Genomic DNA, 12,496 nt, shown 5'->3' on the forward strand with positions numbered 1-12,496 from the left:
GGCGCGGGGGCGCGGGGGCGCGGCCGGCGGACGCGGCGGGCGGGGGCCGGCGGCGCGCGGGCGCGGAGCGAGGGCGCCCGGGGGCCCGGGACGCACAGGCCGGCGCGCGCGCGGGACCCGGCCATGGAGGACGCGGGAGCCGCCGGCCCGGGGCGCGAGCCCGAGCCCGACCCCGAGCCCGACCCCGAGCCCGAGCCCGAGGGGCGCGCCGGCATGTCCGAGGCGTTCTCCCGGCTCTGGACCGACGTGATGGGCATCCTGGTGAGTTACCTGGAGCCGGCGGGCGGGGCGGGGCGGGGCGCACCCCCAGGTGCGGGACGGCGCCCTCCCCCTCGGCGACCCGCGCTCCCTCGGCGCTGCCCGCCCGGCAGCCCCCCCCCCCCCCAGGTCCCCGGGGCTGGACGCACTCGGTCAGGATTTCAATCCCGAGTTAAAGACTAACCGGCCCCAGATCACATCCTCGGGGGCTCTGCAACCGTCGGGGACGACAGTGGCCGGTTCACTGCGGGACACCTGCTGAGTGTGCCTGCTGGTGTGCAGAGGGCTAGAGAGGCTGCTTCGGGCCGTCGGTGTAAATACGTAGTGTTTGGCTGCTGTGCTTTCACGGTCGGGTCGGGTCGGGGAGGAGGCTGATGTGCCTCCTGTTTATCTCATTTGTTGTCCGACCACGAGGGGAAAACAAACCCATCTTCTTAACCAAACCACCAAAAAGTGTACTTACTCCGTTTGCAGTTTTTCGACTTGTAGAATTACAGGATAGCTGTTGTTTTATGTTTGGAACTAAAAACAATAGGACTTGTTTAGCTAAATCTGTATTGTCATGTAGTTTGAAGTGCCCAGTAACTAAAACCGCCCCTGGCTTTGGCATAATTTCTGAAAAATAGTTCTCAGGCACTGAGGATGAAGCTTTAACTTGTGCGGGGTTCAGAGCCCCCGGGAATTAGTAGATGCACTTTGGTGGAGCTGTAGATAGGCAGGTAGATGGGAATCAGATGGGTGGGGGTTATTACAGTCAGACATGTCAATCCACACTTTTATTTAAAAAATCAATTTTAGTTTAAAGATTTAGAATTGGCAGTTGTCGGAAAAGGCTCTATATTTACTCTGGGATGTTTTATCTTTCTAATGGAAGGTGTGGTTTTTGAAAAGAAACACTTTTTTTTTTTTGAAAAGAAACACTTCTTTGGGGATGAGAAGTGTACCCTTTTTTTTTTTTTTTTGCACAAGAATTAAGCACTTGGGCTTTGGAGTGAGTGAGACTGGTTCAAATCCCCACTCTCCAGTTGACTGACCTTGGCCAAGGTGTCCAACCTCACTGATCTTCAGTTTCATTACCTGCAAAATGAGGCAAAGAAATGAGATCTTCGGTTACATTACCTTGCTTCTTAGGTTCTCTGAGATTTAGTTATGTAGATGTATAGCTAGTGCTCAGCATACTGGCATATAGTAGGTGCTCAATAAATCATAGCTCTCTACTGTTTTCCCCTGCAGATAGTCTTGGGTTTCATCTTTCCAGACATCCTAAAGTCTCACCTACTTCATTTTTAGGTGTTCATTGGTGTTTATGATTATTCCTGTACAGAAAACCAGGAATGATTGGTCAAAGATTTCTGCTTTTTTCACTCTCCAGTATTTAGAAAAAGTATATTTTTAAAAATCTCAAGTTCTTGCATTTTATGAACTTTATTGGTGGATATGGGCCTGTAAGTGAAATTTCAGAAAACCCAATGAATGTTTTAAAGTTAATAGTGATAGGTTTTTAAGTTAGTCAAGCAGGAAGCTTATCTTGTTATTTCTTGCTTAGATCCTGCTCTGTAAATTTTTAGTCACTGAGAAAATTGGTCTGATAACATCACATTGCATCCCTTACTAGGGTGTGACTGGAGGGGAGAGCTGGAGGGGCTCACTTAATGGGAGTGTGGGCTCAGGGTTGCTTGGGAGGGGGGTGGTGGTTGGCAGGTGGCACTTACTGAAGATTTGCTTTCCCTTCCCTGGCAGATTCCAGCGCTGTTTGGTCAGTTGTAGCAGTGTTCTTTGGCTGATTTAAAAGATGGGGTGGGGCTGGAGAAGCTCAAACCTGTTATTCAAAGGGCAGATGTAGGAGAAAAGAAAATATGTACTTACAGACAGTAGTTCAGTGCGAGGCTGGTAAGAATGTAAATGATTATACCAAAGAGAATATGTTCACTTCTGTTTTCCCATCTTTTAGACAATCTTATATTTTCCTCTGGGGTAAACATAGGCATCACGATTGTTCCTTTGTAAAATTCAGAAGAAGATATGGTTTACCTCTGCTTTATGTACATCTGTAAAAAGTCACCAGGTTAGGAGGATCTTTAATCTGCTTTTAGAAAACTCTCATCCCCATGTTTAGAGGAAACTGTCTTTCTAGAAATATATCAAGACACAAAATTAACAGTTGACTTTCTCTATTCTTTCTGAGATAAAAGATTGCATTTCTTTCATTTTTTTAAAATAAGATTTTGCAGTCTATCAGCCTACACAGGTGAAGTGACTTGCCCAATGGCACACACACCGTGGTGACAATGACAGACTGTACCCTGGTTCTCTGACCTCTTACCTATACCAGCAAGTAGGGGATGCCGTGATACTCCACAGTTAACTATCCCAGATCAACATAGTAGACATGTAATTACATCTGGTATTTTAGGAAAATGCTACATGGAAGTTTCTTTTTAACTACTCAACTCGAGGGGAGTAGAGATAGTAAGGGAATTATAAATCCAAACATACAAGATTTCAGGCACAGTGGCTGCTTTACTTTTTAGACTCCTCTAAGTGGGGGATCCCTGGGTGGCTTGGTGGTTTGGCGCCTGCCTTTGGCCCAGGGCGCGATCCTGGAGTCCCGGGATGGAGTCCTGGGATCCAGTCCTGGGATCGAGTCCTGCGTCCTGCGTCCGGCTCCTGGCATGGAGCCTGCTTCTCCCTCTGCCTGTGTCTCTGCCTCTCTCTGTGTCTATCATGAATTAATGAATGAATGAATAAATAAATAAATCTTAAAAAAAAAGATTCCTCTAAGTGTAGAATTCGATCCTCCAAGCCTATTAAGTTAAACATTCTTCATTCTTTTAGCTGAATGACACAACTCCCTTTTCCTATTTGAGAGGCACTGAGCATCCGCCCCCAGGATTTTGTAGGTTCTAACCCTCTGAAGGGTGTTGCCCCAGAGGCATAGATTTCCATATATACGGGATGGTTGTTTGAGTTCATTAGGACACATTTTGCATTTAAATTAATTCAGTCCTGCACAGTTCTGAACCAACCAGTTGCTTTATACAATTGTTAACAAAATGCTTATTTAGAGAAGAAATAATAGTATAATTTATGGCATGAAAATGTTCTGGCTGTGCTAGAATGAATACATGCTAGTAAGTGAGTATGTAAATAGAGAGGAGAAAAGGAGCTTGCTGGAACACTAGCCACTGTGAGTGCCTGGAGGGTAGGGTCAGTATTTTATACTTTTTAATCTCCAGTGCTTGGGATTCACAGGACCCTGATTCACATGGTTTTATTGAATGGAAAAGGAAAATAGTCTATACTTCTTAAATGCAGGAACCACATCAAAATCCAGTTCTGTAGAGACTGTACCCACTGTAATGGGGTGTGTTTGTGAAGACATTAATAAATTCTACTCTTGCTTGAATTTATCGCTTGAGCAGATTCATCATGCAAACCAAAATCCTGGTGCTTCCACTGGAAACGGTAATGGCAAATTGTGAAATGTTTGTAAACCCTGAGCTATCAGACCATGGCTTTCTTGTGAAATGTGTTCTTCTGTTCTCTAACTCCATACAACATGTGGTCTGCCTGGGTTTTCAAAGCATGTCACCTTTCACGAGGCCATGCTTACATTTCTGTGGAGAAGTGCAAAACAAGTTAGGATCCTGTGGGATTTCACTCTTTTATCTTTATTCCTTGTTGCAGACACAACATTCCTTTTTTGGGGAGAGGGGGAGGAGGGTAGTTGTTTTTCAAAGTAGGAACTGCTAAGGTTATTAGATATGGTAGGTCACTTTTTCAGCACTGATTATCTATTTGGGTAAGATGTGATGGTTCTTATTTTTCCTTCAGAATTGGAGGGTATCAAAAAGCTGAGCCAATCCTTTAAAGCTACTTGCTAACTGGGAAGGGAGCAGAAGGGAGTTAGTTAGTGAGTGCCTATTGTTTGCAAGATCCTGCAAGATGCACCTCCCCCAAACCTTATATTTCCTCCCTGCTCTGTTCCTACAATTTACACCCATTTCCTAGCAGTGCTGAGAGAATATCCATTGTATAAAGATACTGTGGACCTTCCCTCATTCTTATTCCAATAGAAGCCACAAAAAAATATGTAGTAGGCTTCATTCCAAAAGTGGTTAGGTTTAGCAGTTTTGCTATTTACTGAAGAAACTCCTTAAAAAAACAACAACAAACAACCCCAACACTCCTCCTTTGCTTTGTAGTTTTAGGCAAAGGGGGCGGGGCAGGTGGTAGTAAGAGCCCTAGGGGGCTTTTAAAATGCAAACTCCTTTGAAAGCATTAATTTACATATCCTTTGGGTGGCGTCTCCTGCTTCGCTGACCAGCTAATGACTTAATTAATTTTAGGTCTTGGAATTTAAGAGTCAGTCCCAATTTCAAATATTCTGACTTCATCTTAATTTTATGTTCCTGTACACCAGCTTAAAGCCTTGTGATTTTTATAAGTGAAGCCGCAGGCTGCTGGAACACCGGGATCGGGGACCTTGGAAGCGAGCCCTCCACCCCCTCATTTAGAGGAGGAATTAGAGGCTCGAGGTACGGAGTAGGGACCGGAACTCTGGCCTCCTGATTTTCAGTTGTTTGCCAGAGACAAAATTAAGTCTCATCATTCTGGCTGGAGTCACTAAGTCGTTTGCAATAGGAAGACTCCCTTGCCCTACAGTGGCCTTTGATGCCCCTCTTCCCCTGACTTAGAGCCTTCATCGGCCAGGCCATGCTCTACCTGTTGCCCTTCCCTCTTTCACCTGGATTACTACTCGCATTCTAGTTTTTAACTGTTTACTCCAACTCTGGCCGTGGAACGCAGTGGGTGGGAGTGGGGGTGGGGGCAGGAAGAGGAAGAGAAGGGAGAGGAGGAGGGAACGTGTCCAAGCACGGAGTCCCAATACTGGCCTGGGCCCTTCCCATACTTACCTTCCTAGATTCTCTTGTGGCCAATGAACATTACTGTCCCCATTTTACAGTGGAGACGTGCCCATGGGTGTCTTCAAATCACACAGAGTAAACAGGAGCTGACGTTTGCATCCTGTGTTGTTTCCCAGAAATTAACTCCTAGTTGTAGTTGAGTAGTTTATTCTTTCACATATCTATGGAGACATTTATTGGCTGCCAACTTTTTTTGCTTAAGCTCTTGGGCTAAATACTAGCGACACTTGCTCCTGGCTTCCAGAACGATGTAGTTTTGTAGGAGAAACTGCAGTAGCCCCCACGTCCCTCCTGTAAAGAAGCACTAGGTCCCCACAGTGCTGTGGGCAGGGCGGCGTGTACAGGCAACCAGGGGGACAGAGCAGGGGCCGGGGTGGCCGTGGTGCAGCCGGAGGCCGCTTCCCAGAAATGCCATTCAGTTTGGACCGAGGCTGTGAGTTAGGCCTTCCCTGAGGTGTTCTCCAGTGAGGGGGAAGGAGGGTTTGCTGGGCAGAGCCAAGGGGAATAAAGCCGAGATAGCCCGGAGCACTGAGGCGGGCGCAGTCATTCAGTGGACACCAGTGAGAAGCTGTTGCAGAATTTGAAATTGACATCTGACATGATCCCTTCCTCCCTGCCGTGTCATACAAAAGTAACTTTGGTGGGTGATGAGTTGGCGATGGTGAGAACCTGGGCTTAATGTTTAGAGACAGATCAAGTTATGTGTCTGGCTTCCGTTAGTCCCCATATTTTGCTCAGTATCTCTAAGTAATCAAGGATTGCTCCATGGTACTTGTCTTTTGGTGATTCTCGTAAGCTCACAAGTAGGCTGTGTTAGGTCAAGAGATATTTAGAGGTGTTGTAGTCTTAGGATTCTTTTTGTTCTAAAGAAAAAAAAATCTAGGCACATAGATACATACATATTGTCTATCTACCTGTGTTTTTCTATTGTATTAAATCTATAGGGTTAAATTCCTTAAAGAGGGGAATTATTCTTTGTAGCAATATGCACATGGTGTTATAGCTAAATGATCTTTAATTCCATCTTCTCAAAGCCAATTCCAGAGAACAGCAGAGTAGAAGGAAATATCCAGTTGTGCATATTGATTCAGAAGCAAATCTATAAGCTCAGTTTTACAAAAGGCTTAAGAAAACCTGTAACTAGTAGTTTGTCTAATGTATTATTTTTAAGAGTGCATTTTGCTTCAGACTAAACCATAATAATCTCACAGTGATATATGATGCTCATGGTTGTTTTTTTTTTTTAAAGATTTATTTATTTATTCATGAGAGACACAGACAGAGAGAGAGGCAGAGACACAGGCAGAGGGAGAAGCAGGCTTCTCGCAGGGAGCCGAATGCGGGACCTGATCCTGGATCCTGGGATCACGACCCGAGCTGAAGGCAGGCGCCCAACTGCTGAGCCACCCAGATGTCCCTTACTCATAGTTTATACACGTTCTTATCATACAGTAGAAATAAAATTGATCTCGGAGTAATGAGTTTAAGTGGATAGAGGCTAAGGCTGTTAAGAGTTAACTATGCCATTTAATACCAGTGAGTATGGACTAAGATTGGCACTGTAAGGATTAACCAAACCTTTGGACTAATTTTGAGGTAAAATGTATTTTTGTGACCATTTGGATTCAGCATTGTTCAGATACTTTGCTCACTTATTTATTCATTTGCTTTTGGTAATGAGACTCGAAAATGGTAGCATTAGCTGTGCTCCTGGCCAGCTGTCTGGTGTCCCATCTTTTGTTCCATAATATGGAACAATTCACTGGATAGCATTAATTCTTCATGAGATGAGATGCTTCATTGAGATAACTTAGCTTATATTTTTTCTTGCAAGTCAAGTCAGGAGATAGAGACACTCTAGCACAGACACTGGGTACCTAGGCTTCATGGTATATCTCTGACATTCAGAAGACAAAAGCTTGATAATGGGATAGTTTTTCCTCTCTAATCAGTATTCTTTCTTTTCTGAAGGGCTCTCTTGCTGTCTTTTACCTTTTTTTTTTCTTTTAAGATTTTATTTATTTATTTGACAGAGAGAAAGAGTGCATGTGCACACAAGCAGGGGGAGTGGTAGGAGGAGAGGGAGAAGCAGGCTTCTGCTGAGCAGAGAGCTCTACATGGGGCTCCATCTCAGGAATCTGGGATCTTGACCTGAGCCAAAGGCATATGCTTAACCACTGAGCCACCCAGGCATGCCTATCTTTCACTTTCTAAGATGATTGGTAAAAACATGAATACATTCATATCTATAATGAATGCTTGTTCAACTCTTGTGCCCTCCATCATAGAGGGACACTGTGGCTCTCCTTGGTGTCTGTGATGCAGATTTGATTCAATTTTGTTTTTTTGTATTTTTTTTAAAGGTTTTATTTATTCATTCATGAGAGAAACACAGAGAGAGAAGCAGAGACATAGGCAAAGGGAGAAGTAGGCTCCATGCGGGGTTTGATTCAGTTAATTTTGGTGCTTCATCCATTGTTCCTTAGTTTGGTTTAACAGGATGTAGGGTGAGGAGGGTCTAGTGTGTCTACCCGTGACCCTGTGCTTGGTTATAGCTTCATTTTCCTCTTGGTATTCAGGAATAATGGAATTTTAAGTGAAAGAAAAAATGCATATAATTGTAATTTTATTTTATTTTTTTTTTAATTTTTTTTTTTTATTTATTTATGATAGGCACACAGTGAGAGAGAAAGAGAGGCAGAGACACAGGCAGAGGGAGAAGCAGGCTCCATGCACTGGGAGCCTGATGTGGGATTCGATCCCGGGTCTCCAGGATCGCGCCCTGGGCCAAAGGCAGGCGCCAAACCGCTGCGCCACCCAGGGATCCCTAATTTTAATGAAAAGTCCCATGGGAAAAAAAAGTGCCATTGAAGAGCAGAATGAAATTCAGAATGAATGTATATGCTGAGCTCTAGTTACTTTAAAAAATTATCCCAGTTAATTTTGTGGGATAAAAAAACTTTTTTTTTAAAGTTTATATATTTAAGAAATCTCTACACCCAATGTGGGGATTGAACTCACAACCCTAAGATTAAGAGTTGCATGCTCTTCCAGCTGAGCCCGCCAGGCACCCCTGGGCTTTAATACTTTTGCTTAAGACTTGTTATCAATCACCAAATTTTTTATTAGAGCTAAAAAAATGTTTCTAAGCTTTTTGAGGTGCTTTTAAAAATACAGTGTTTCAATATTAAAGTTTTTGTAGAAGAAAGGAATATTCTAGTTTAAGAATAAGTATCTTTGCTATAGGCTTATACTCATTTTTAGAGGATTTAAAATACTTCACTTACAAAGTAAACCATTGGCAATTCTACAGATGTGTTTGTTTGGAAATACCCAGGGTTAAAAAAAATTTTTTTAACGAAAACAATGGGATATTGCTACAATATCCATTCCATTGCTATACAATATCCATTCCATTGCTATAATAATGGCCAAAATGTGGAAAACTGACAACAACAAGTGCTTAAGAGGATGTGGAGTAACTGAATCTCTCATTCATTGCTAATGGGAATGATGCAGGCACTTTGGAGGACAGTTGGGTGATTTCTTGTAAAACTGAACATATTAACATTTGATCCAGCAGTTGTGCTCCTTGGTATTTACCCAAAGAAGTTCAAAAGTTATGTTCACACAAAAACACTCATGGATGTTTATAGCAGCTTATTCATAATTTCTAAAACTTGGAAGCAACCAAGAGGTCCTTTAGTAAGTAATTGGGTAAATAATCTGTGATCCATCCAGACAATGGAATATTTTTCAGCCCTAAAAAGAAATGAGCTATCTATCAAGCTATCAAAAGACATGGAGGAACCTTAACTGCATATTACTAAATGAAAGAAGCTGATGAGAAAATGTTTCTGACTCTGTGACATTTTGGAAAAGGCAAAACAATGGAGACAGTGTAAAGATTAATGGTTGGAAGGTGTTAAGGGGGACAGAGGGATGAACAATTGGAGCACAGAGGATTTTTATAGTGGTGGCTGCATGTCATTATAAATTAGTGCAAACCCATACATAGAACGTACAACACCAAGAATAAACCATAACGTAAACTTTGGATTTTGAGTGATAACGAAGTCTCAGCTTAGGTTCATCAGTTGTAATAAATGTACTACTAGAGTGGATCTAACGGGATTTTGTTGATGTTGTTGTTTTTTAACAACAGCAATGGAGGGTTTGAACTTAAGATCCTGAGATCAAGACCTGAGCTGAGATCAAGAGTTGGATGCTCAACCATCTGAGCCACCCAGGCACCACCTGATGGGTTTTTTCAACACAGCAAGCAATCGTCCACTTCTCAGTGGACACTGACCACAAATTTGACTCAAGTCTGGAGCTATCTACTACAGGTTAAAGGCCCAGTCCTAAAGACTATCTTTACTTGAGTGCCAATCACAGGTTGCTACCTGTGCTGCTTACACACTGCTACAAACCGGAGGTTCCATGACTTCCTCCTCTTGTTTGATTAATGTGCTAGAGCAGCTCACAGAATTCAGGAAACCAATTTACTTCCTAGATTAACTAGTTTATCTAATAGATCACCCGTTTATAATAAAGGATATAACTCAGGAATAGCCGAATAAAAGAGATGCACAGGGCAAGGTATGTGGGAGCTCCATGTTCTCTGAAGTGCCACTCCCCATAACACCTTGTGTTATGGAACACAATCTAGAAGTGCTCTGAACCTTGTCCTTTTGGGTTTTTATGGAAGCTTTATTACATAGGTGTGATTGATTAAATCATTGGCCATTGGCTATGGATTGAATTCAATCTCCAGTGCCTTTCCCCTACCTGGAAGTGGAGGGTAGGTGGGTTGATGCTAAACGTTCCTACCCTCTGATCTCCTGGTCTTTCAGGTAACCAGCCAGATCTTGAGGCTCTCTAGCAGCCCCACCCCAAGGCACTTCATTAGCATAAACTCAGGTGTGCTCTAAAGGGACTCCAGTGAACTAAGGAAGATAGTCCTATACTCCAGAAATTCTAAGAGTTTTAGGAGCCCGTGCCAGGATTGGAAGGAAGACCAAGTACATAATATCTTCTTATAAATCACAAAAGTACTGTGGGAGATGTTGCTAATGGGAAGGCTCTGCATGTGTGGAGGTGGGAGATACACGGAAATCCCTGCACCTTTCCCGCAGTTTTATGAATCCGAAACTAGTCTAAAAAAAATGAAGTCTTAATAAAAAGCAACAATTTTTTTTAGTTTTAAGCAGAGAAGAGTAACAGTAATTCTGAACATTTAGAAAAAAACAAAAAAAGTAAAGATCTTAGAAAACTGAAAGTTTGTTTTGTAAAGTAGTTAAGAACAAAGGGAATAGTTTAGACTGTTTGAGTTCAAATCCTGGCTTCACATATTTAGTGGATGTGTGATCTGGCAATTTCCTTAACCATTCTGTGCCTCAGTTTCCTTATCTGTAAAATGAGCACGATAGCCATAGGCATCATCAAGTATAGTGAAGGTGAGTTGAACCACTAAAACTGCATGGCATATCATAAATGTTATCATAAGCAGATCATAAATGTTCATTTTTATTAAATATTAATAACTGGATCTCCTTTAGTTAGAATGTGAATTAATTTCCTTTCACTTTTCATCTGTAGATGGAGGGATGATCTGATTCCACATGCTCAATTGATATTAACTTGATTTAATTTATGTCAGATGCTTTTTTTAAAATACATGACTTAAAAATAAATGCATAAAAGGGTACCTGGGTGGCTCAGTCGGTTAATAATATATCTGCCTGGGCTCAGGTCATGATCTCAGGGTCCTGTGATTGAGCCCTGCATAGGGCTCCCTGTTCATCAGGGAGACTGCCTCTCCTCCCTCTCCTCCTCCCTCATCTCTCACCTCCCAAGCTCGTGCTCTCTCTCTCTCAAATAAATAAATATTTTAATTAAAAGAATGCTTCAAAGTGTTAACCTTCAGGTAACATGTTAGGAGATATTTGTTAAAATATTCTCTATACTCGAGAGAATGTATAAAATTTGTGATTAGTGGGGCGCCTGGGTAGTTCAGCAATTGAGCTTCTGCCTTTGGCTCAGGGCATGATCCTGGAGGCCAGGGATGAGTCCGACAACAGGCTCCCTGCATGGAGCCTCCTTCTCCCTCTGCCTGTGTCTCTCATGAAAAAATAAATAAAATCTTAAAAAAATTTGTAACAAGGCTGGTTTTTCTGGAGGCAAGAAGAGATTTGTAATGAAAACATATTTTCTGTTTAAATGATGTTCAAACTGCAATAAAATGAGTTTTTTTTAAGTAGTTGACTTGGTAGAAACATGTAAAATATCGAAAGCATCCACTAAATGATTTTATTTTTTGAGTGTTGGACTCATATGAATGTACTAAATCTATTTTCATTATCTTGAGCTTTTTTGTAAAGCTTTTTCCCAGGGTTTTATTGAATTAACCGCTGTTTCTGTCAGGGTTGCCAGTCATTTATTCTGGGTCTTTGCATCTTAATTAGGAGTCTTCAGTCTCCAATCAAGAATTTCTAAAAGTATCACATGGGAGTGTCCCTACTGGATACATTTCAGTGTGAATATAGTAGAAAATGGGATTCACTGTGGTTGGAGGAAGAGTTGTAAGCTTGTAATGAATAAATTTGCCATTTACATGCATTTTTATTTTAGGGGACATTAATTTATCCATCCGAAGAAAACCGGAAGGAATTTGAAATCTTTGGAAAAATCTATAAAAGCATTTATAGAAAATGAACATTTTCTACTGGAAAGAAAACATATAATTTTCAAGGCATATTTTTTCATGAATTACAGTTTAGTTGAAAACTTTCCACCAAAGTGTAGCGTTAGGACATTGTCTACTGGGGAAGAGTCATTACTGCCTTCTGCAGCATATTGCTCCAACTTCTGTAACATGTGGGGTCCAGGTGGTAACTTAATGAAAGCCCCTCATAACACTGATGCATGTGGTGATTTGCCTTGATTAGGCTATTATGAAATTGAGACTATATGATGAGCTTTAAAACAAATAGGTATCAAATGATTCATAAATGGTACATGAAAGATATAGTAAAATCCATGTGATGTAACTTGAGCATTAGCAAAGAACTATGTGCTGTTTCAACAGAACAGAATGTCCGTAACCCCCACATTCTGTATCAAAGGACTTCTAAGCTTGTCATGTCACCGAAGAGCTGTGCATTCCAGACCTTGTGTCTTCAGAAGGCAGGATGCCTTCTGTGGTGGATGAACTTCCATACGCTGAGAGGGGAGGCAAATAGAACTAATTCACTCCTTAAAACATTAAGAGATTTTTAGCTGATCATATCACTTATTCTAAGAGGTGC

The 12,496-nt window shown here is 42.0% G+C and overlaps 1 protein-coding gene across 2 annotated transcripts in view; it reads left to right on the plus strand.

Annotated features, from left to right (window-relative positions):
- Positions 1-12,496, plus strand: part of SASH1 (SAM and SH3 domain containing 1) — a 255,510-nt gene that overhangs the window by 60,095 nt on the left and 182,919 nt on the right. Inside the window, exon 1 of one of the 2 annotated variants that reach the window (XM_041745576.1) lies at positions 44-261. The exons of the other annotated variant lie outside the window; for it this stretch is intronic. Within the exon in view, the coding sequence (XP_041601510.1) occupies positions 124-261 (138 nt within the window). The 5' untranslated portion in view covers positions 44-123. Of the gene's footprint in view, positions 1-43; positions 262-12,496 lie in introns of those variants that run through there. 2 annotated transcript variants of the gene reach the window in all.

Source organism: Vulpes lagopus, chromosome 2 (genome assembly GCF_018345385.1).
Source record: "Vulpes lagopus strain Blue_001 chromosome 2, ASM1834538v1, whole genome shotgun sequence".
Classification (NCBI taxonomy): Eukaryota; Metazoa; Chordata; class Mammalia; order Carnivora; family Canidae; genus Vulpes; species Vulpes lagopus.